Genomic DNA, 25021 nt, shown 5'->3' on the forward strand with positions numbered 1-25021 from the left:
TACCTGCATGCTGTCTGATTCATATCAGGGAGTGGCCTAGTATAATAAAAATGCTTATCTATGAGATACAAACGGATGCTAAACTACCAGACGAGAAGGACGGGCTTAAATCCATCCTGGAACTAGATTTTCTTCGGTTTTTGGCAGAACTACATTTACAGTGTTCATTTCCCAAAATCTTGTTTGAGCGATGACGCTAAATCCGTCTGCACTTTACAGCTGCGCCCTCTTTAAATGACAGTCCAGGCTTTAGAATGGCAGGTTAAAATACAAAATTATTTTTGGCGCAGAAAGACCATCTAACCCTCCTGTTATGTTGCGGGTCAGATTGACCCAGAACATAAGCGGTGTCACATGTCATCTGCATCACTACAGAAAACGAAAAAAAATCAAAATTGTAAAATAATCAATGCAAGTGTTTCTGACACTTTTAGATAAGTAAATTTGCCCCGGGTCAAATTAACCCAGGAGCATAATTGGTATTCCTGGAAACCAACATAACAGGAGGGTTAAGCTATGATAATGACCGGCTGCAAACTCAAAACGTTATTTTGAATAGGCTTGTGCAGTGATAATGTCGCCCTCTAGTGTCTGAGTGGAAGTTTCAAACCACATGACGCTGCCTTCAATGCTGCCTCGATTATTGGACATACAAAACCTATAAAGGTCAGAAGACGATTAAAACGAGTTATCGGAAATGAACATTTATTGCGAGGAGACTAAGAGAAGTGAAGGTTACAGTGAAAGGATGGATTTCAGACACTGCTTCTTTCGTCTGCTCCCTTTAGGTGTTTCATACAAATAATAATATTAATCATTAATAATAAAAGAAAGAAATATATATCTTCTTCTACACCACGAATTTCAGATGTGTGAAGAGTTATGCTAATCTACAGCAATTCTCTTGTTATATGCTGATTTAAGAATTACTTCTTGATTTGGAACATCAAGACGCTTGTGAAATTAAGAAGACCAGACTTTGAGGGTGCCTTGAACGCCTCGTGCTCCATACGGAGTCACGTTTGGTAGCATCTCCGGTGTAAGCGGTTATTTGACCCTTTTCCGCTGTTGGAAGGTCCAGGTATGAACGTTTTTCAGTTTACTGTCGTCACATTGTTGTTTTTATTTATCATTCCGAAGTGCCAGCCCTATGAAAAGTTAATACAAAGAGCAGTGCGGCTCTGCTAGGTTACACATGAGGCTAGCACCTATGCTAACGTTAGCTAACAGCAACCTTCAAGGTTGGTTCGCTAAAAGAAACTAAGACAGACGTTTCCCTGTATTTAAAACATTTTGGTGAATACCAGAGACATTTTAGTTTTCTATCAACATATATATTTAAATTTTGTAAGTAAGGTGACATTTACGCAAGGATAATATTGCCTATTAAATGGCCAAAAATAACATATATTATCTTTGCCTTGAATTATTTGCATACCACTCGAGCGTCTTTGAAAAAGCCACCCATGAACTGCTCATTTTAAACAAGAAAACGCTTGGAAGGAGTCTCTGACTCTTGGTGTTTTTTGTTCTCTCACTTATTTAAAAATAGTCGTAATATTTTTGTTTTTATTTCATTTTAGCTCAGCTGGGACCGGTGAGTCCCGGACCAGGGTCATGGCTCTGAAGCTGATTCAGAGGATTCCGTTCAGGATCCGATGTTACCCTGCTGGATCCGTCAGGCCTCTGAGTACCAGCAGCCAGGCCTTATGTGTAACTTGCCTGTGTACATCAGCCGGCCGGTGTATCAGGATATGGGGCTGCCGGAAGCTACTACAGGACAGCGTGTCGAGGAGTCTGACCACCATCGCCAGGGAGCCTGCCTTCATCAACAGCAGCTCAGTGGGAATCCACAGAGATTCGGTCCCGCGGTTTTGTCTGACCCAGCTGCACCGACCCACATCTATAGAGGAGCAAAGTTTCCTGCACCGTCTGGAGACCTGCTCCTCCTCCAGGCAGGTTTTCAGACTGCTGCGCTCAGTGGAAATCATGTCTGACACCATGGCCGCAGCAGCCCTTCACCGTGTGGCCGACCTGGAGCAGGAGGGTGGTGCTCTGACCAACCCCACTGTGTTGGAGGAGGCCACTATCAGGGCCCTGTGCTTCCAGCTGGAGCAGGACTCTGGACGGTTGACTAATGCTGGACTGGTTTCGGCTCTCTTGGCTTGCACACGGCTTTACTTGGATCCCTGGAGCACACTGATGGTGAGGCTCATGTCTGAGAGCCAGGCAAGGCTTGACAGGGGGGAGATGACCATAGGGGAACTGTGTACTCTGGGGCAGGCGATGCTGGCCATAGAGGGTCCAGGCAGTGTGATGTTGGAGCAGTTGATGGAGCAAATCCAGAGGCAGGAGCTTTCCAATTGGAGCCTAGCAGACCTTGTTGCTGTTTATAGACTTCTGCAAGGTGGTGTGGGTGTAGATGGAAAATACAGGGACCTCCTGAATGCCATGCACAGCCACGCTGTGACTGTTACTTCCCGTATGGATCCTGCTGCTGTCAGCGGGGTGCTCGGCGCTCTCGTAACCCTGAATCAGATGCAGGCCATGCCTCTTGTGATCAATCTGTGTAAGCAGGCTGTGCGGCATGTGCCTCACTTCACCGATGAGGAGCTCACCCATGTACTTGGGGCACTAATGCACTTTGGTCACAGTGATTATTACTTTATGGAGGCGATGGAGAAATATGTTCCTACAGTGGCCTTCACCTCCCACCCAGAGACAATTACTAAAGTGATGCAGTTCTTTGGACGCAGGAACATCCTTTCCCCGCCCGTCTTTGATGCCATCGCTGAGAGCTTTGTGTACCGAGCAGATGACTACAGCACCAGCCAGGTGGCCAGGCAGATCATGGCTTTTGGGAAGCTGGGATACCTCCCACCCAATGCGGGCCAGGTGTTCGGGAAAGTAGAAACTATCCTACACACGCGTTTCTCACACTTCCAGCCTCGAACGCTGCTCAACCTGCTCCATGCCTGCATCCTGGTGGAGAGGTTCCCTGTTAATTTTGTCTCCAAAGTTTTCAGCAGTTACTTCCTCCAGCAGCTGCAAGGTAAATCGTAATGCCAACACACCTGCTGTGTCATGAGTGCATGATTTAACAAAATATTGCTGAAGTCATTTCCTGCTGTGTGTTTTTGTCCTGTAGAGCAAAGCATGGGAATTGACCGGGCAGCTCTGGCACAACTGACTCAGCTCTACATGACTGTAAAGTTGGAGTGTCCCTTCTATGAGGTAAAGTATTTAGAACAATGTGATGGGTTAGACACTTGGAAAGCTGAATGACACAGGAACAATGCAAAACCTGAATACACACCCACATGCTTAACTCATCATCGGTGTGTGAGCTTCAGTGCATTTTAGTTATGTGGCAAAAAATGTACCTCAGTATTTCAGTGTGGTCACACAATCAACAGAAAGCATATTCCACTGTGTTTAGTTTGTTTGTGTTTTGTTTTTCCTCAAATCATGATGACTGTAATTAACTGAATTATAACCAATCAAGTTTTTTCTTCTTGTAATAGCCCCTCTGTGTGACGGCTTTACTCGTCATTTTGTCAGCATTTTACATTAGGAGCAAATTATTTATCAATTTACTTATCTAGGTTACTTTGAAGGGTCACTTTATTGTTTCTACAGTGTTCTGTTGTATTTTATTTAAATTTGACTTACAAACCTCAAATTCCATTCTTTTATCTAGTTTTCATTTTTTGAGATCCAAAAACACAAACTAACAAATGTGTACACGTTCTGTGAGCCTTTATAAAAACAGGATGTTTTTATTGTGTGTTTTTCTCATTTCAAATGGATAGAAAACACACGTAAAGGTAAACAAAAAGAAGTGAATACTAATAACATTTATACTGCTCAGTGTTTTGTTTTCAAATAAATGAAAATCTGTAAGTCACACATCATAGCAGGCTATGTGAACACTTTCCTGTGTCAACCTTTCTGTTTTTCTTTAATCAGGGTCCCAAACTCCTTCCAAAATACCGCGTCAAGTCTTTCCTTATGTCTGGACGCTCTCTGGAGACACCAGTGGATCCACATCTGTACAACTCTGTGAAAACTGGATTGGTGGATTTGCTCGGGGATCGTTCATACTTTGGATCAAAAGTTCTGACGCCGTACTGCTACACACTCGGTAACGCACACACACTGGTCTGCACCAGTGGTTTACTTCATAAATGTTTCCTGTAGCTTATCTACTGAAGGCTTCATTCTTTTCTTGTTGCAGATGTTGAAATAAAACTTGATGAAGAGGGATATGTGCTGCCTGCCAGCCAAACTGATGATGTATACAAAAGGTAAACCAGTTTCATGTTTTCAATGTCAAAGCAGTGAAAGTAAAGCTCGTATTTGAGAGCTGTATGGTGACGTTGCAGGATCGCTCTGTGTATCGATGGACAAAAGAGGTTCACGTCAAACTTGAGGCAGCTTCTTGGAAAAGAGGCCATCAAGCAGCGGCATCTACGCCTTCTGGGATATGAAGTTGTTCAGGTTAGATCCTCAACAGTTCTTAGATTTGTGTAGATCAGTAAATCCTAAAATTCAAACGAAATAGCCGAATTTGTGTTTTTCTTTCTAGATTCCTTACTTTGAGTTTGAAAAGCTGCAAAGCAAGACCAGCATGGTGGAGTATCTACACCAAAAAATCTTCCCTCACACCTACAGGCTCAGCTGGTGACCGAGAAACAGTCTCGCTGTGGTTGGAACTTCAGGGCTTTTAAAAAGAAAAACTCCATATTTATTTTTGCTAACAGTCATTGCCAAGTTAATGTGTTTTAAGTTATCACCTGCACATGCACAAATTTAACTGGACAATAAACTGTCTTTTGTACAAAAAAAATGACTTGATGGAATGATTTCTATATCACACAAGGATGAGTATTGTTTGAAAAATATAATTTATTTTGTTTTTTTGCAACATGGTGCCGCAAAAACTGTACAAAGATAATAGAAACCTAATTCCAGCAATCACAAGCTTAGTTATAAAGAGTCATAAGCATAACCTTTAATTAAAGATGCCCGATTTTTACCTTACAGTTTCTACCATTCATTGGACACAAGATGCTTTGGTTTTTATTGCTGCGTTTTTCAGCCAGGAGTGTCAGTTGGATAAATAGAAAAAAAGGGCTATGATACATGTAAAACCAGCATGATGTATTTTCCTTTAAGAAGCTGGGATCTGAGGAAGGCCAAACTCGTCTACCAGGACACCATCCTAAAAGAAAAAGAAGGAATTCCCATGAATAATGAAAGCATAACAAACCAAGAAGCTATAAACTAAATAGAAATTTCACAGGAAACTATAAAAATCTTGTGATCAGTACCCTGTTTGACTTGTCGCCGGGCAGGCCCTCTGGGATGGAAGGAGCAGATGAGGCCTCATCGAGGTAGGAGCTGTCGTCATCCATCAGCAGCTCGTCTCCCAGAGCGTCCAGCTCTGTGGACAGAACAGCATTTAAAGATCAGGAGCTCTACCACTTTAGATCTGTGTTTAAACTGTCTACACACGTGAATCCTTAAAAAGTCCTGTGTGCACATGGATGTCAGTGGAAAAACTAGAAGCCTTTTTATGAAATCCACACACTGGTCACATATGCTGCAAAGATAAGTCTTGACCAGAACTGCTGCAGCTTTGTACACTGTAATGTTTTCTTTTTTTAATGCTGTATATGTGAAATCCTGTTATATTGGTGTTTTCCCGACCTGCTTCCAAGTCGTCCTCGTCAATGTCAGGTGTGCCATAGCTCCTGCTCATCGCTTCCTGGATCTCGTTGGCATCCTCCATCATGTCCTCCAGCTGATCTTGGAGATCCTGAATATTTAAAAAAAAAAAAAAAGTTGAAGCATTACATTTGTGTCAGCAGCATCTTTGGTAATTTGATAACCAGCACACTCTGCTCATATTTAATCTGGGCTGTTATTAATCCCTGCTAGCCAATCCCCATTAAGGATCTTTCCTGTACAGGACTTATCTAACGTGTGTATTTGACAACCAATACAATAGTTTCTGGGTTTTTCTGGATGTAGCTGCACAGGCAGAGACCACCCTCACTAATTTGTGATGCACAGCGACTCATTTTATTCTATCAGCAAACCTTCAAGGGTTAAAGAGTTAGCACCTAAGACAGGTAACTGAATTTCAATAATAATAATTAATTAGTTAATTATTAACTAACAGCCAAGTAGCTACATTAACTGCTGTTAAAATAACCTGAAAGCATACCTCAATTTTATCAATCTTCACATTCTTGTAAGCCTTCTTCATGTCTTTGAGGCCAACTTTCATGGCATCAACCTAAAAAAAAAACAAAACATGTTAGCACACATAATATTTTCTTCTGTAACTAAGATCTTGTCCAGTTCCTGTTCTCTTACTGTAGTTTTAGTGTCTTTCAGGTTTTGGATCGCGTAGTTTGTTTGCTCCATGTTGAACGACTGCTGCATAAGATTGTCTCTCTGGCCTTCATACCTTGGAGCCGTGAAGAAATAAAGTTATGAGAGCAATCAAGGCAGCAGATTAAATAACTTACCCTTTCTTTAGGAAGTAAAGGTACTCACATTCTCTTCTGCTTGAGCACTCTCATCGCCTTTTGCTTGACCATGTTCTAGTGGGGTAGAAAAAGGACAAACTTGTGGAAAACCCCCTCACAAACTGTAGGAATTATTTTAGAGAGGTTTATTTTGATCTTGAGATGTCGTACTGAAAGTCTTTAAGAGATACCAGCCTCTTTGTCTTACAGTACAACCGGACAACAAGACTCACCTTTGAAGGCCCATCTCTCATCTTTTTCATCTGATCTTTGTACTTCACAAGTTCAGCATCTAGTCTGGCGATTTTCTTATCAATGGACTCCGCCCGAGAATCCACCTGAAAGTAGAAACATGACATCAATTTTAGTTGATCTCTGACAGTAGGACCATATTATTATTGGAGCTCTTTTTAAAGAACAACACAGTAATGTTCAGGGTTCAGGGTTTTTCCTGGTTCAGAATAGGCCACTAAATGGTCCTACAGATGTTGAAGGGCATCTACAGACTATGCTGCCTATGTTTTATACCTCCGTGGTAGCAATAGTGGTCTTGTATGCGACAGTGTGCTGGGGCAGCTGGGTGAAGGCAGTTGATGGCAACAGGGATTTCCCTTGGGATCTACTTTATCTCATCTTATCAGAAACTAAGCATTTTCCTGTTATTTCTGGCCATTTGGTGGAGACTGTAAATGTATTTTATGTTACAGTAAATTAAAAACAAAATATTTTCCATCGCAGCCGTGGTAATTTTTCTGCGGTGGGCGCTAAAACTCATCTGACAACCAGTTTAATTGGTTCATGTCTGCTTATTCTCTTTGTTTTACTCGGAGAACAACATGGTTTGAGCTCAATCACAGTCAAATGGCCTAAATTCCTGCCCAACGTTACACAATGATGACCCATTACCCACACTAAGAACTGATTGTTTGCTTTGAGAACCTTATTTACCAACTGACACAATCAACTCAAGGCGTTAGGTTTTAAGTCTACGAGACATTAAAAACATAAAAAAAAAAACATACGATTAATCTAGAAAATAATGTATATTTCCGAAAATTATATCTCCAATTAAATATGTAAACCCGTGGCCTGTTTGGTCCCCAGAAACTTGGCTAACACTTAGCTAACTATCTTTGTTTACTTCGTTTAAAGATCCTTCCGAAAAGTTATTTCCGCCTCATACTTACGCTTCCGATGCAGTCCGTTAGGTTCGGTGGCGGACCTTTAGCTTTTCCTTTGCCAAATAAGCGATTCATTTCGGCAAAAATAAGGTGAAAAGTGTAAAAGAAGAGCTACGTTTGTTTGCCTGTCAAGAGTTCAGTGTCCAACTAAACACCCGGAAAAGCCCTTCCCATGACGTAAGGGGAGTCACATGGTCTTGACTCACCCGGCCACGCCCTCCTCAGATTACTCCTGTGCTTTTGTATGTGTGCTTAATTATTGGCCTGCCTCGTCTTTATATGGCGCAATTAACTTCCTCAACTAATTCTTTTTCTCTCTTTTTTTTTAGATCGCACTAATTCTAAAAATTAAACACAACTACACAAAATTTGTACAAAATTCAGGGTCCGAAATTAACTTCATATGATATATATGAAATATTCTATCATTTCATATATTATGTCTATTACCTACAGCAAGCTCAAGTATTCCAGTTACCCACACCACAGCTTGTAACTAAAAGCTATATGCCCCCCACTCCGCCCACACACTCTGATAATATTAAAATTAGGTACATCTTTGTAGACATAGCCTCGCCAGCCTGTTTAGTTCATTTTCTTTTATTTCCATTATGCTTGCTGCCTTCAAACAAACATGCTGTTAAAAGCATAAATAAATGCGGCCATCTGCTTTTTCCATAAAAGCACTTGTAGAGCCCTTTTCAAAAGACAAGTCATTTATGAAGGAGAATACAACAGAACATGTAAATTAGGAAAAAAGTGTTAGTGGCTCAGAACCTGAATGTTTCCTTGTTTTACTTCACTGATAAAAAGTTTAGAAGAGTTTGTCCTTATCCAAACAAACAGAAATTTCATATGGATTGTTTAAAGCAAAATGACGCATATTTCCAGTATCAGACTACCGACTACAGACTCGGTACTCTGTATGTAAATAAAATTCATTTGACCTGAACTTAGAACATGAACCTACATGAATCGAGTCTGTTTGTTCTCATTATGGCTTATTTCTACACATTTCTGTATACAGAAATAGTCCCAAAACACTAAGTGCTGGAATTTGCCTACAGTAATTCAGTAATTCATACACTGCCATGATAAGTCAAATCAATTTAGTAATGTTGAAATATAAATGCTATGAACAAATCAAAAATGAGGTTACTACTACTACTACTGCTACTACTAATAATAAACGATTACGATTTTGTATCAGGTGCATTAATGGTGAATAATGATCAAATGATCTGGAGGTCTTGAATATTGAGGGACTTGTGGATGTATTATAATGAACATAATAAAAGAAGTCTTAGTCAGAAGCTTGTAATGTGGGAGAAATCATCAATCATCACCTGTTGTATCTTCTTGTCCCGTGGTCTTGCAGAGGTGGCACAATTGAGATCCAGTATGTGAACACTAATATGGACTGCTATACGGAAGCTTCTGTTTATGCCAAGTTATATGAATGCAGCTATTAATCATTGCAGTTTCCTTAAAATAAAAACCAAAACAAAGACCCCACATTGCATCCTCTTTCCTCTGGGGGGAGCTGATGGCTTACAGTAAAAAACTCTTAAACTGTAGAAGCCTGCAGAGTCACTGCCTCCAATAAGAATCTCTTCAAGGCTTCAACATCTATTAAAACAAGTCACCAAAAAGGAGAGAGATTTGTTTTCCTTAAAACAAACAAACAATGAGTATCCGCTATCCCCGAGCTTGTCACACTCCAAGGAAAGAATCATTGTGTATTTGTTAAACTTGTTTTATTAAGCTCTTCACAGACAAGAATGACAGCAGGAGAAGCCAATGTACAGCATTAAACTGTGAGCACAGAGATGAAAAAGAAATAAATAAAAACCACAACGATGCCTCGATCACAGTGTTGATTCTTAGAATAACGTCTCTTATTTTTAGAACATCTGTGCTTTATCTATCTTTGTGTCCGTATACATGTGTCAGCAAGAGATTTATCAACAAGTATTAGCTAAAAATGCTTTTTTTAAATGAGATAGATGACTTTCATGTAGTATTTGCAGTACATTCAAAATAACAGCACAGTCCATGAAGCCTATGGCTGCTGATGTTGCCTTTACTATCATAGCAGTGATGATTAACATGCTACAAATACAGTATATTTTTATAAAGTCTGTGCAAAGATTTTCTTTTTGCAGTCTATACAAAATAAGTCTTTGTATAGAGACTGAGATACTGTACAGTTGTTAGAATATTCTGTATTTTTACTTGTTGAAAGAGCTAATCGGCTTATCAGACTGCACAACAATAACAGCATGACAGTTCAGCAGGACTACAGTATGTGTATCATGGTAAAAGCCATACACAAAGCACATGTCATTATTAGTTATATACCATAAAGTTAACAACTTATCAGTCTGGACACAAAGCCAGGGTCAAAGCTGATAGAGAGCCCTCTGTCAAATTTTAAATGCACATTCAAGTCCAGGATCTTCCCTCCACATTCTCTCATTGATTAACTTGCTTTGATGCAGCTGAATGTTGCTTTTTGTTTTTTTCTTTGACTTTTACACAGCTTCAAAGTCCAACATGAGTCAGTGAGTGCTCTCACACTGCGGTCAATCAGCACCATTCAGGCTCTGCACAGATGTGAAAATGTTTTTGGCACGTCTGCTGTCAGCGATTCATGCAAATATCACCGGCATGTCAAATGCATTGAATAAAAATAGCAAACATTATAATATGAAGTGCTGTTTGACCCCATCTAGTAATCATTCCTGAAGTCATTTTTCTGCACATTTTTTCCTGGACTTTTAAAGGCACATTTGGCAAATGAAAAATGATAGGAGGAAATTTTGGGAATAAACAGCATTTGAGAGACAAATGAATCAAAACTGATGAAACTTGATATGGGCCAAGTGATTTTAATCAGTCTCCTGCTCATTTACCCTATAATTGTCAGTTCTCCTGAGATATCTTAACATAACTATTTCATGACTGTGTGTGCAATATTGTGTAATGATGATTTTATGAAAGGCTAATCTGCTGATTATTTTGCTAGTAAGCTCAATACCTATCCATCCATCTCCTACTTATTCAATTCACTGTTATAGAGGTGATGTAACGTATCTCAGCTGTCAGTACACCCTGGCAAGGTTGGCAGTCTAAATTAAACTTATGGCTAAATAAATCATCATTAAAACAGTAAGCGATCATAAATTTGTTTTAAAAATGTTTAATTAACTGTTATTTATGAAATCAAAATCCCATTTAGGATGCTGGATGGTGCGAATGTTTAATTTTTCCTAAAAAAAACCCTCCCTGAACAATTACTTAATCAACTAATTGTTGGACCTCCATCAACAGTAATCCATATTAATTATAAGCAGCACTTTCTTCTTTGACCTACTTAAACAGAAACAGTGTTTGGTTTACATCCACCTGCCAGGTTAAACCATAAATGCACAATCTTTGTCTCGACCTACAATCACAGGCTGCTGTGAAGGAAAGTGTCAGAAGTCAGAGGACACTAGGATGGATTGATCTGGATTTATGGACAACCACATCGATGATTATACCCTGGGTGATAATGAAAATGAATTGAATCCAAAACCCAGTCTACATTGCTGTTGTGATGTGGGTTAAGCCCAGGTATTGTGAGTCTTCTTTTCCAGTGTGGGAGATTGAAGACAGTTCCACTGCTAGTCATGTCGGCTTACCAGTCCCATCTGGGTTCTCGAGGGGAACAGCGGCCTCTCGCACAGTGCTGGGGGCCTTTTTGCTCCCTGACACCTTCTCCCCCTTCAGTCTGGCTGACAGGCAGAAGTCTTTGAAGCAGCGTTTGAAGTTCTCATCCAGAAAGGCGTAGAGGACAGGATTGAGGCTGCTGTTGGTGTAACCCAGAGCCACGCAGAAGAAGTAGGCGGCCATGATGGCGGTGGTTTCCGGCACGGTGACGAGAGCTTTGACCAGGATGAAGATGTGAATGGGCGTCCAGCAGACCACAAACACGGCCACCACGACCACCACCAACCGCGTGATCCGGCGCAAGTTGCGATCCTTCTCCCTCGAGCCGGACAACATTCGGACGCTCTTCAGCCTCAGGACCATGAGGGAGTAGCACACGGTGATAATGAGCACAGGCACGACGAAGGCAAAGACAAACACTAAAATCTTCATCAGTGTGTCCCACTTTGTGTAGGGATCAGGGAACTGCAGCGCGCACTCTGTTATGTCTGTGGAAGAACAGTGGAGAGAAAATAAAGTCCAAAGTGGCAATTTTATTTATATGACATGTTTTATGAAACTCAATGTAATTAACACTGAAAATAAAAACAGAAACACCTGTAGGTTTGATTATGTCTTAAGTGAGTGAAAACTTAAAAAAAGGCATTCACACACAGCTGCCAAGTGTGAACAAAAAGGTTTTGAGTCTATTTTTGAAGTGCACTTTATGATAAATGAAATTCCACTTCACAATTTTCTGCAATCAATTTAGCCAAGTTGCTGTAGAATAGCTAATCTGCACTCAACAAGGGAACATTTTACTCTAAACGCTTGCTTTTTTATTTCTTACGTCATCTATATTCAGGAAGGATGTGCTCAATTTGTAGCTAATGAAAAACTCTTCAGTGACAGATGGATTTGATATATTGAATATATTTCTGTTCTTAACATTTTATTGGTACATGCTTGGAGAGTATTTGCTATGCATAGAAAGTGGACAGAGACTCTTAAACTTTTTGTTAGACACTGGGGAAAGACTTCCTCACCGCTATTCGTCTGAGTACCACCCAACACAAAAGCCGGTATCCCTGCAGCCGAGGACAAGATCCAGATGCACACGTTTATCATCTTGGCCTTGAGGGGAGTGCGGAAATCCAGGGCTTTCACGGGGTGGCACACGGCCACGTAGCGGTCCACACTCATCATGGTGAGGGTGAAGATACTGGTGAACATGTTGTAGTAGTCGATGGAGATGAAGACCTTGCATACCACCTCGCCGAAGGGCCACGTATTCAGAAGGTAGTCAGTGCTCTGGAACGGCATCGTGGTGGTGACGAGGGCGTCGGCGAGTGCCAGGTTGAAAATATAAATATTGGTGGCCGTCTTCATCTTCGTGTACCTGTTAAATATGCACAACACAAAGTTGTCCTGTGAGGAGAGATACGGCACTGTCTCGGCAGCCGTTATTGCTTCGCGACTCCGTGGAAGACCTTTGTTCTGGGCTCATTATGAATTAAACATTGTCCATTAGTCCACAGTGCTTTCTTGAATTTGTAATGCAATCTTTCAGGCTCACACTTCATTGTTATGTGCAAAGTGGTGCTGATAGGAAACCATATCCAAAGAGCTTTATACAATTGTGTATTTGCAGATTTTTACTTGTGGTAGCACCCATGCAAAATACATGCAGAATTTTGGGGTTTGTGTAGAAATTTTAAAAAGTTGATTATTTCTGCGCAATTTACTTGCTATAGTATGATCTGCAAGAACCTAGAAGATTCATCCAAAAGAATGAACTTCTGTTCAAGATTACAGCAAAATTATCATAAAGAGCTTCGGTGTTTCACAATCAAATTTTGATTAGAATAAACTGCATTCGTGTCATGTTGGAGTAATCAGAAAAATTTGTTTCCAACTGGAAAAATTAATGTGAACTCCCCTCCATTTGAGATCAACCTGAAAATAGGCGTTATTTTGCACAATTTGCAGAGTTGCTGGTATTATATACTACAATATAGTGGGCTAAAGTAATTTAACTACTTTCTAAATGGTCTACTATTCACAAGCAGTAATCCAGAAAAAGAGACAGGTAAAACACTATTTCTTTTTAATACAGCCCTCTGAAACCAGATATCATCGAGTTGCTTAGCAACCAGTTACTTTAGCTAATTATGAAGACAAAAAACCCAAGAAAATAGTTGTAACCAGAAAAAACAAGTTCAGTCTACCAGAAGTTCACTATTGAACACACTGCATGTCTTTTATTTATGGTGTCATTAACGCAAAATGTAGAAGCAGTAAATTAAATTTCAAGCTAACTAGCTGCTAGCTTCAGCTTTATATTCATAGATAAAGCTCAGTCCTCTGAGCAAAAGAGAATTTTATTTGTCATGATATCAAAGTTTTTTCAAGTTTACTTTTAGCCACTTGGGTTTAGTTCAGCAGGCACTGACCTTGATATGTGGATTAATGTGTTAGCAAGCAGCTATTGTGTTTTTTATACACATATAGCAGAGAATAAGCGACGTTATATTCGCTGGGAGTTGTAAATACATTCAGTGGCTTTACTTCAGTATGTAACGTGTTCAAGTGCAGTTGTATACCAAATGTCTAATCAGCCAATCACATGGCAATAACTCAGCGGATCTAGACATTGTAGTGGATCTAGTTCAATCTGAGAATAAGACTGGAGGAAAATGTGATTTAAGTCCCATTTTTGTGTCAGATGGGGTAGTCTGAGTATTTCAGAAACTGCTGATCTACAAAGGACAACCAGTATAGGATTTACCAAAAAGAGAAACTATCCAAATCAGCAGTTCACTGATTGAAAATATCTTGTTGATACAAGAAGCCAGAGCATAACCCTGACTTTTTCAAACTGACAGGTGAGTAACAGTAATTCAAGTATCCACTCGTTGCGACCAAAGTATGCAGAAGAGTGTCTTTGAATGGATAACATATCAAACCTTGAGGCAAATGGGCTACAGCAGAAGACCACAACACTGCTACTTCTGTCAGATAAGAACAGGAAACTGAGGCTACATTTCACATAGACTCATCAAAAGTGAAAAATAGATTGGAAAAACCTTGCCTGGTTTAATGAGTAAGTGCTACTGCTTCTCCAACTTTTGCATGGTAGGGTCAGAACATGAAAACCCTTATCCACCTTGCCTTGTATCAACTGATCAGGCTGGTGATGTATAATGGTGTAGGACATATTGTCTTGTCCCCCTTTGAACTCCTCTGAGCACTGCAGCCTACCTGAGTGTTGTTGCTGACCGTCTCTTTACGACCATAATGTAGCCATCTCCTGATGGCTTCTTCCAGCAGGATAATGCACAAAGTTCAAATCCTCTCATACTGGTTTCCTGAACATGACAATGAGTTCACTGTACTCAAATGGCCATTTAGAGGCCAGGGGTGGAATGGCAGATTCACATCATGGATGTGCAGCTGAAAAATCTGCAGTAACTGTGTGACGCTATCATGGCAAAATAGACCAAAATCTCTGAGGAGCTTATGTCAGATTGTTGAATCTACCATAAGGAATAAGAGCACATCTAAAAGCGAAATATGGTAAAACGGGCAGAGTTTGGTCATATAAAACATGACATGTCTGAAAATCAGACAAGTGGCCTAAACATCTATTTTGTGACCCAAATTGACTTTATTACATTTGAATAATTGCATATATTTCTTCCCAATAAATCAGCATTAAGCATCTTTTTCCTTCAGCTGTTCTCTATGGAGAAACAGTAAAATGTACACTCTTGTCTGTAAAGTGATGTGAAAAAGCTCGCTCCTGCAGACAGGCAAAGCCATCAACCTGATTTGAGGTAATTGTTGTCGAGGAATTGAAGCATTCTGGATGGCACTGCAGCAGTTCACGTTACATCAGATAAGATTTGTTGCTCACACAGACCATAAATAAAGCCCAATGAGGTGTTAGCATGTTATTGGGTTGACAAAGCACCACTGGTTTCAGACGTAATTAATTTTATGCCTGCCAGGCTAGACTTGATGAGAAATGTATAGAAACCCATTATATATCTGGGAGGTCTTGCTGGAGAGTTGCCATTCATAAAGTTGGCATGTTTCATTTTCTGGAGGAGGTAGAATTAGCTCTCTGTCACCAAGCTTTTGAACATTTAATGTCAGATTAGAAATGACTACATTCCCTTTCTTTGCCAAAATGACGTCTTGTTTTCTTTTTTGAGACATGGGGGTTTAAAAAAGATCGTTCTCTATCTGGATGCTGTCTCATACCATTTTAAATGCCCATTTTGTCAACTCTTTCATGAGCTTAGAGCATCACACCTTTTTTTCAGTCTCTGAAGCGCATCCAAAAACAAAATGCAGGCAAAAACAAGAACTGTGACTAACACCAGATGGCCTGGAGGTCAAGTGAAAGCCCAAGTCTGGGTGCTTGTTACTTACTATCTTATTCCCAAGCAATGACATTTGCAAAGGCAGAGAAGAAAAACATTCCTCTGGCTGGATCTTGATTTCTTAAAAAAAAAAAAATGACACAATAGCATCTTTTCTCTTTTCTTTTCTCCATAGAAACAGAGGAGTGATTTCTGGCACACCATGCGGATTTATTATTTATACTTTATGGTAAATGGTAAATGGCCTGTATTTGTATAGCGCTTTACTAGTCCCTAAGGACCCCAAAGCGCTTTACACATTCAGTCATCCACACATTCACACACTTTATGATGTTATACAAAGTGGGGAGAAAAATCCTTACCTGATAATCACATACATAACGAGGCAGTTGCCCAGCAAGCCGACCACAAACACCACGGAGTACACTGCGGTGATGATGGGGATGATGGGAGACATGCTCTCCTGCTCCCAGCTATCATCATCGTGGGTCACATTGCGGCTGTCAGAGTATCCGGATACCCAAGCAGTTGAATTCGCCGGACAGTCTTCCAGCAGCGAGGAGAGGCACTTGGTGTCTTCTTTGTAAATTTCAATCGGAGTGCTTTCCATTTTGACACCTGTTTGTTGTTGGGCTTGGAGGAAAAAATCCTTTCAGGTTAAGACTTTTAAAATCGAGTTACTGATAAATTCTGCGCGTTGAATTCAGAGATGTAACATACGGCAGGTAAAAAAAAGATATGGTGATATCGGAGCAACTGAGCTGCAAAAAAAAAGCATCTAGAACATCTTTAATCAGTTATAAAAATGAAAAAAGTTTGCACGATCAATTAATTAATGCAGAAACATCACACCTACACAAACTTCACTTTGGTTGTGGAGACGCGCGCAGATCTGGCAAAACACGTCCGGTAAAATACGCGCTGTGCTGCGAATCGTTGAGGGAAAAACGCGCACTGTAATGTGAAGCTTGCAGTTTACTCACCTTAATCACTCAGAAAAAGAGAGAGGGGGGAGAAAGAGACGACGCTGTTTTTATTTTTTAATATATCCTCGCAGGTATAATTCAGCCCGGCTTGTTTTGTTGCCCTGGTGAAGGTTACGGCTCATCAAAGTTCGGGGATGGTACTGCGCGCCCGGAGAGGAGCAGCGGCAGCTTTGCGGACCCTCGTGCACAAGCACTGATGGAGAAGTAGCGCGCAATCAGGCTAGACCCACCACACACACACACACACACACACACACACACGCCTACAACATTCACCCAAAATATGAGATGACAGAGCGATGACAATAACCTGCAGGCACAGCTTCCCACAATCACCATGTCACAGCCGAGTAAAAACTGTTGAGCATAATGAAGTAAGATTTGTGCATTAGAAGCACTAAAAAGGTTTAGACGAGATTAAAATTGCATCTATGTTGCAGTTTATTAAAAAAATGGTCCTCTAACGATGTACAGGGGCTCAAGGAAATTCTCCGTGGGCAAAGAAAACACGTTTTTCCTTTTAAATTGTGAATGTAGGCGAGGGTGCAACAAATACAGCCTCGCTGATGTTCAGGTGTGTGGTTGTGTGTGTGTGTGTGGTTGTGTGTGTGTGTTCAGTGATGGAGGTCATAAACACTTTAACTGGACACAGCACTGCGCATTTCGGGCCATTTCTGCTTTGGTGGACAGAGGAGCCTCAACCCGGGGACAGAAAAGGGGGGATGATATATGACCAAGGTCCAGCACAGCCAGCACTCAGACCACTCCAACAAACAACCAGAATGACCCATCATTTCACCCTCAGTGAAAGGAAAAGCCATTGGCACTGGATCTCATTTTGCTTCCCAGCATTTCAAATGTTCTTGATTCAAAGTCTAATTTTGATCATTTTTAGAATCCATATTTGTTTTTTGTTTTTTTAAAAGATGTTTAAAAAAAACCATCAGTTGTAGTGTACACTGTTGTTTTAGACCTCTCTCAGTCTGATGCATTGTGCTTAGCTCTGTTTTTATAAAGGATCTCCTTCACTGCGAGTGCCAAAAACAGCTCTCTTGGCTCTATGGCTCCTGACACTACAGGCTGTCGGTAGAATAACTGTGATGAGAGAAGAGTGTTAAATGGCAGATTTGTGCAGCTCTCTTCTTTAATCCTTTAGAAAAAAGATAAAACCTGCTCAGAGTTGCTTTATGAACTGGATACTGAATGATTATGACAGTAACTTGTATACAATAAACCGAAGTTTAAACTGAAAGAAAATTGCTTCTGTTTGTCTAAAGAAAAATCAGAGAAATCACTGAACATAAAGGGATTTCATCCCATCTGTTGGTGTGGTTGATCATAGCCCCTTTTAACAGAGCGTTGTTATTCCAGAATAGACTATTTAGCATATTATTCATTGCTTATCAGTTGATGATGACTCATGGGTTAATAATAGGTGTTTGAACTATAAAACTGCTTGAGACTAATGCATAGCAAGCTAGATTAGAAAAACATTAACTGGATAATAGGTAGTGGATAAACAGTCAAATATGGATATAATTAAATGAATTTCATTTTAATGGTTTGCCTTCCAATGAAAACAAAAACCTGGCTACAAGGTCTAACATGGGGATAATATAGTGTGCATTTGCTAAGAGAAAAATACAGTTTAGCCAGGTTTAGGCAGCAAATCTACTTACTGTAGTTAATTTGGGGAATTAACTTTGCTTTGCTTTGCTTTGTAGATTAGATTCTCATTTTTGCAACCTTAAGTATGTGAAAGTGTGAACTTGCATCTAAAGGGTGCTTACTGGATTGTAATATCTGCTTGCACAAATTACATTTTCTGGGAGAACAGAGTGTAATTATGTCATTTTCGTCTGCTGCAGTTTGTGTTCAAGTGAAAAATTACCAACACTGTCATTTTCAAAAGCACGATAATAAAAAAATCTCTTTTCTTGTTATTCTTTTTTGCACATACTGCAGTGGGTCTATGCAATCCCAACATTAAAGAATAAAAACATAAACAGATGCTTCACTCTCATCTTTTAAACTTATTGCAAATAAGCATCTTATTGATTTATTCACTCGGGCTGAGGTTTGCACTGCTCCATTGCAACTCCTTGATTTTACTTCTTTTTCAGCCATTCTGTTATAGATTTGCTGCTGCAACTCAGTCTAGGCCAAGACAGACCGCTGGACAGGTGGCCTCATATTTGACTGGAATACTTTGTTATACAGAGGAGTTCATGGTCAACTTAATGACTGCAGACTTCCCGGGTTCTTTGGCTGCAAAACAAGCCTAAATTATCACGTGTCCACCACCATGTTCCACAGTTGGAGTGTTTGTGCTGATATGCTGTGTTTGGTACATTATGGCCAAACATCTTCACTTTGGTCTCATCTGTCCAGACGTCTTGTAGTTTGTTCAGATGCAATTCTGCCATGCTGCCATTGTTGTTTTTAGTGAGAAGAGACTTTCTCCTGTAAACACTTTTAAATCATTATTTTTTGGTCACTTTCTAATTTTACTGTCATGAACTTTAACATTTAACATGCTAACTGAGGCCTGTAGAGTCTGAGATGTAGCTCTTGAGTTTTTCTTTGGGGCAAATTTGCTAGGATGTCCACTCGTAGGAAGATTGGTAACTTGCCAGTAAACTGCCAAAACGTCAGCTTTTATTGAGGTGCTCACGTTTGGTGATGCTCGATGAATCCATTTGTTTTCAATGAGCAACATCTGGCTGCTACTTAGCCTCCTGTAAAGTCAGCGCTGAGATGCTAGAAGCAGAGGCTCCGTGTTTGAGGCTTGTTACTGTGCTCGAGGGGATCGAGTTTTGTGGATTTGGACTTGAGGTTTTTGGTTTGTTTCTCAGACATGAGCCATTTTTGTGGTGTGGTGTGGGGCACGCTGTCTCATTCTGAAAGACCATGACTGTGGGGAAGTGCTGCCGACATGGGGGGATGTGCTTTGTCCACAGTGATATTTACATGGGTGGTACATGTCAAAGCAATATCCAGTTAATTGCCAGGCTCCCCAGCAAAATCTTCTTTTGTAAGCTGATTATAAGCAATGTTTAACTACCTTAATAGTATCAATCGGTGCTTTTAATGTTATAGCTGATCAACAGTAAACCTCATTACCAGGCTGCACTGGCTCAAGTATTAAATCAGAAATGCAGAGCTAAATTTTAACATTAGAGGCTTTGTGTGATCATAATATAAAGTTTCACGATGGATCATAATGCGAATCATCCTAAGCATGTCATCTACGGCGCAGCTACGCAATGACCCAGGCCCTCAGGAAACTGAGCTTCTGTAAGCTTCATTAATTATCGCAAACTTGAGGACTAAGATAATATAAAAGTCAAGAGTCATTAAATAATTTAAGCTGTTTTGCAGCTAATCCAAACAATAACAAATGAACTCATTTCTGCTACGTGTATCCTTTCATTACATTTCTAGTTTAGTCTGAAATTTCTCCACATAGGAATGAGGTCGAGTTAGTCATCTGCTGTTCATAGTTTCTTATCTACTCGCAATAACTTTTATTTACTTTGTTGTGCATTTTTCTTATTAGATCCCATAAGATGCACTGCTAAGAAAGTTTTTAAGTATTTTTAATCAGTTCACATGAATAGTGAGCTTTAATTGTGAGGCACTTAACAAAGTGATTACTCCATTTGTCATCCGTGGAGGAGATCATTTTATCATTTTGTTGACAGATGAAATCCTCTGACTCTGACTCAGGGCCGAACTCATCTCGGGGGCTCAGAGAAAACATGGGCAAATATTTGAAAAGCAGAAAAAGCTACAGTACCCCCCCCAGTGTTTTCATACAGGAGGGCAAAATGAATTTGGGAAATTCACTTCTTGCCTAGTGCATTCTGGGGAAGGCTATAGCACTGAGAAAGGTATAGAAAATCAATGAATGAAAAAAAGAAGAAATCCAGCAAGGACAGTGAAAATGGCTTTTGTGAAGAGGAAAGAAACAGTTACATCATATTAGAGTCACTCTAGGTGTGAAGTGATTTGGTTTTTATAAGTTTATAACGGTGCTAGACAAACATGAGACCATACATAGAAGATTATTTAAGACTTAGATTCACGAGATTGCACTCTGTCATCCGCCAAAAATATTGAACTAAGAAGATTGATCGCTGTGTCTCCAGAACTTCAGTAGAGAAAAACAGAGCTTGAACAGAGCCTGTGCTGCACATTTGTGTTAGATTGCAGGAAAAAGCGTTGCATATGAGAAGTGTGTATGATAACCTAGCAAATGATGAGAACCTACTTGAAATCTGTTAAGTATATTAATCTGAATTCAATAAATACGTGTAACTTTTTGCACTGAATAACAACAAGTGAAAGGGAAAAGTAAGAAGATCCTTAAAGTAATTAGGATTCATCCTCTGGGAGCTACGAGTGTCCACAAAAATCAACCTGTAATCATCGGACAGAAGCTACAGACCGATTGCTATTGTATCTCTCTGCAGCTACCAACCCCTCAGTGGAAGTGGAATTTGCCTACATTGGTGGCGATTATGTAACAGATGAGCATGTGATTGTCATTTTTAAATCTTGCACAGAGTTGCCAAAGAGCCAGACCTTTGCTTTAATCTGCTGGAGATCCCTGCTGTAATCATCTGCACACATCTGTTCTGAGCCAAGACCAGTGCGGAGAGACATGAATGCGGCTCACGTGGCTTTGTTAAACACCAGGTGCTCTTGAGCAAATCACCAGACCTTTTCTAGCATTCCTTCTCTAACTGGTCCTGACCTCTGACCCCAACTGTAGCTGAGCAAGCTCAGGGGAATTCCCCTTCAGGAGTCCATACAACGCATTAATATTCCAGATCCGCCCTGGCCTTCCTGCACACCAACCTGTACTCTGCTAAGCTCAAGGAAAAAAAAAAAAGCTCACGTACGTGTGACCGAAAACAACTCAACCAGTGTTCGCGAACCGCAGCGAGGGATTAAAAGGACTTAGAAAAAGATTACATTGTAAAGTCTGTGTCTGTGCTCAGAAGTAAACAGCGTCAGATGTGACTATTCGAAGAGCAAAAAATAAAAAAAATATAGTTTTTTTTCTCTGTTTTTTGGGGTCAGCGATGGAACCTAAAAAAGTAAACTTCCACTCCAAACATGATCTCAAAGCAGGCTCACAGTGCAGCAGAGATTATTGCTGACCGGCCCGATCTGCTAATGACTGCGCTCAGCAGTTGCAGCTTGGTATTTTTAACTTTGACTCCGTGGTGTGAAAACTTATTGATCTGCCTCTGACAGGAGCCATGATTGATCTCACCGTTTACAAGTGTACAACTCCGAAGATGACATTCACAGTTTGCTGATAATTTGCAGCTTTTGTGAAGATGTGTGGGAGGTCGGCGGAGCATCTTTCACAGCTTCGCCCGAACTTGCAGGCACGAAAGGACAGATGGATGCCATCGTCGTGTGTTTCATTTGCTGGCGCGGAGACGCGAGTGGGTCAGAGAGGAATAGTGGATCTGATTTAAGTTCAGATTATATAAGCACAGTCGTGAGTTTAAAGCATCGATTTTCTCAGGATCTCTGAGACAGGCCAGTTAAAATATGGAAGAATCAAATTCAAATTTCAAATGAGAAAATTGTAATTACTGTTGTTTTTAAAATGTCAGAATCTCTCAGAGGCTGTCAAAGGTTTATTGTTCTGATGTCCTTCTGAATTACTGCAACACTCCCACCCGTCTTTATTTTGGTTTAATCAAACCTCACCCTGCTGGTCTTTCTCCCATAATCTGAACAAAAAGAGCAGAGCTGTGGTCATTATGTGTCGTGAATCACTTTTCCTGCCTGATTTACAAACTCCACGGGCATCAAAACCCATTTTCCAACCAGCAGTGATTCGTTCTCCTTTTTGTTTTTCTTTTCATAAATCATCTCACCAGAAACGCACAGTAATAGAGGTCATCGCCGTGATGCCTGGTAATAAATCGGCTCTTCGTATTTGTGTGTTGTAGGTGTTTACCTTTAGTGTTTTCACTTGATAACATGAAGCAGAGATGGAAAATGTGTAGGTTCAGATGTGAGAGCTGCTATTTCTGGCTCGAGGTTTTCCCTGCTGGATTCGTACAATAAATGTGGGAAACTGAACGCGTTGTTCTGTTGTGAGAATTATGAGACTTCCACCCAACACAGAAAGGCATTTTGGCATCGCTGGAAAAAACACAAAGTGCGGCAATAATCTTCCATCCCTGAGGTCAAAGGGATAAATTGTTTCTCCAAACTGTATCAGTCTGAGCTGCTGAGTCAAAGGCTGCTTTGTCACGATGCGGACTAAATCAACTGTGTTGCTGCCAACCTTCTGTTGTTTTAGATATGTAATGGAAAGTAATAAGACAAAAGACCTCCTTTGATTTGAATTCTTAAACAAGCAATGTGTTGTACTTTGTGTTTAATCCTCAAACATTTCAACTGGTCCAAAATCTGCCAAGTACTGACCATTTATAGTTAATGATCAACTTTCAGATTGAACCAGTAAATCAATTTCAAATAACACGCAGCGTTCTTCCCTTTGTTGCACACAGCTGCACATGAATACAATGCAAGGGGGTAGACAGCGTGCACACAACATTTTTGAAGTTGTGTTTATTGTCATGTCGTGAATGAATGTTTTCTTGTTGTTGTTATTTTTGCGTACTTTTGGTCTCCTCCAGCTCCTGAGAGAAAAATTTGTCCCATTCAGGTTATAAATCTTCATAAGTTCTAATATTTTCATCCAAACTTTGACCTTTCACTGGATGTAACCAAGCCCCCTTTGTGCTTAAATTGATCTTTAACTACATTACTGTCACATCAACAAAAACAAGAACAAATATTTTCTATGTATATTTAATTTGTTTTGTTTTATAAAAAAAAAAAGTACTTTAAGATATTTGCAGTGCAGTAAACATCAGTGCAAAGTGAAGAGTTTTGTGACTTTCCACACAAAAACACATTTTGAGTGCCATTTATCTGGCTGTTGTACATTTCATTTCCTTCATTTTTCATAGCCTAGTAAAATTCTTTTCACCACCACATTTTCAGTAATTCTTTTCTTCCAAACATGCAGTAAGTGTGATGCAGATTCTAAGATTTTAGACACATAGCCCGCTGACACTACCGAACGAAGCTGTGCAATAAAATTCGAAGATCTCGGCCTGCATGCTCTGCATTATCCCGACAATTTGCATGTGCTCAGGTGTTAATGGAGAAAATCCAAAGTATGTATTAAGGCTTGGTCTGTTTTACACTGTTGGTACTGCAGCTGAGGAAGCACATGTTAGAATATTCAGCCAGTAAAATCAGTTTTGCTTTGCTTTGGGCAAAGACTGTGATTATGAGGTTCTCTTCTTTAGGCGATACAGCATCACAGCTGTCATGGTTATGGTTAAATGTATACGTTTCAGAGCTCTAATGTGCAGCTATCACTGAGAGCACACCCAGCAATAAAATTCACGCAAGATTAGTTTTCTGCAGCACTGGTCTCTTGTCTTATTTTAGCAACCCCTATTTGCCATTTTGCCTTCATATTTTTCCTATTCTTCATATCCCCCCCAGCCCTCTGATAATATTCTGTCTGACTTAAGTAGGCGGCACTAAGACACTTCCTTTTATGTGACCAAAGAACCTGAAGCAGAAAGCCGGAGTTAACAAAGAAAGCCAATAAGTACTATGCTGATACCCGTTATCTCCATCTGGGGTCTTAGGTTTTGTTGGTCCTGGCAGTTAGTGACAAAAAAGCCAAGCTATGTTGAACTCACTTCAAAGTAAATCCTCCTGATAGAGGCATCAAGTCAAACATGCTTCTTATTACATGAAATTCATATTCTTCTTCTTCTTTTTTTAAATTCAGAGAAACTGATTGTCCTTGTTTGGAAAAAAGTGGACCCAAGGAGCAGATTCGAGCAATAGTTGGGTGAGGAAAGTGTTTGTTGACAGAGGGTGAACAGCTTTCAGGTAGTAGGTTGGAGGTGCACCACTGCTCGTTCACACACAGAAGCTCTGCCAGTAGATAATAAGTTAGAGTCCAAATAGAGAGTACTGTTTGCAGAGAGGAACTTGATTGTTTGTGACAGTTCTGCTTCAGTTGTTAAAGTGCAAAGACTTAATGCACCAATAAACCTTCCACGTTGCATCGTGCCCTGCCATAATATAATGACGCAGTCATTTCTATTGATGCCTGCCTTTAAAGCACAGGAAGCTGCTGCAGTATTCTCCTGAATGATTGGAGACAC

At 40.2% G+C, this 25021-nt stretch overlaps 3 protein-coding genes across 3 annotated transcripts; 1 reads left to right on the forward strand and 2 right to left on the reverse strand.

The window, feature by feature from the left end:
• Positions 1–899: 899 nt before the first annotated feature.
• fastkd3 (FAST kinase domains 3) lies at positions 900–4849 on the forward strand. The gene is made up of 7 exons (XM_085172781.1): positions 900–1081; positions 1584–3052; positions 3149–3234; positions 3970–4144; positions 4238–4307; positions 4386–4500; positions 4589–4849. Exons 2-7 carry the CDS (start codon positions 1618–1620, stop codon positions 4685–4687), a joined length of 1980 nt encoding a protein of 659 aa, XP_085028907.1. The 5' UTR covers positions 900–1081; positions 1584–1617; the 3' UTR covers positions 4688–4849.
• A 39-nt stretch (positions 4850–4888) lies between these two features.
• Positions 4889–7899, reverse strand: chmp5b (charged multivesicular body protein 5b). Its single transcript, XM_085172784.1, has 8 exons — positions 7727–7899; positions 6773–6877; positions 6568–6614; positions 6385–6478; positions 6233–6304; positions 5713–5821; positions 5334–5446; positions 4889–5224 (listed from the first exon to the last, which is right to left on the reverse strand). Exons 1-8 carry the CDS (start codon positions 7793–7795, stop codon positions 5174–5176), a joined length of 660 nt encoding a protein of 219 aa, XP_085028910.1. The 5' UTR covers positions 7796–7899; the 3' UTR covers positions 4889–5173.
• An 827-nt stretch (positions 7900–8726) lies between these two features.
• Positions 8727–18229, reverse strand: LOC146511542 (delta-type opioid receptor-like). The gene is made up of 4 exons (XM_085172782.1): positions 16785–18229; positions 16164–16434; positions 12460–12812; positions 8727–11922 (listed from the first exon to the last, which is right to left on the reverse strand). Exons 2-4 carry the CDS (start codon positions 16409–16411, stop codon positions 11393–11395), a joined length of 1131 nt encoding a protein of 376 aa, XP_085028908.1. The 5' UTR covers positions 16412–16434; positions 16785–18229; the 3' UTR covers positions 8727–11392.
• Positions 18230–25021: the final 6792 nt, after the last annotated feature.

Source organism: Neolamprologus multifasciatus, chromosome 9, assembly GCF_963576455.1.
Source record: "Neolamprologus multifasciatus chromosome 9, fNeoMul1.2, whole genome shotgun sequence".
In the NCBI taxonomy this organism is placed as follows: Eukaryota; Metazoa; Chordata; class Actinopteri; order Cichliformes; family Cichlidae; genus Neolamprologus; species Neolamprologus multifasciatus.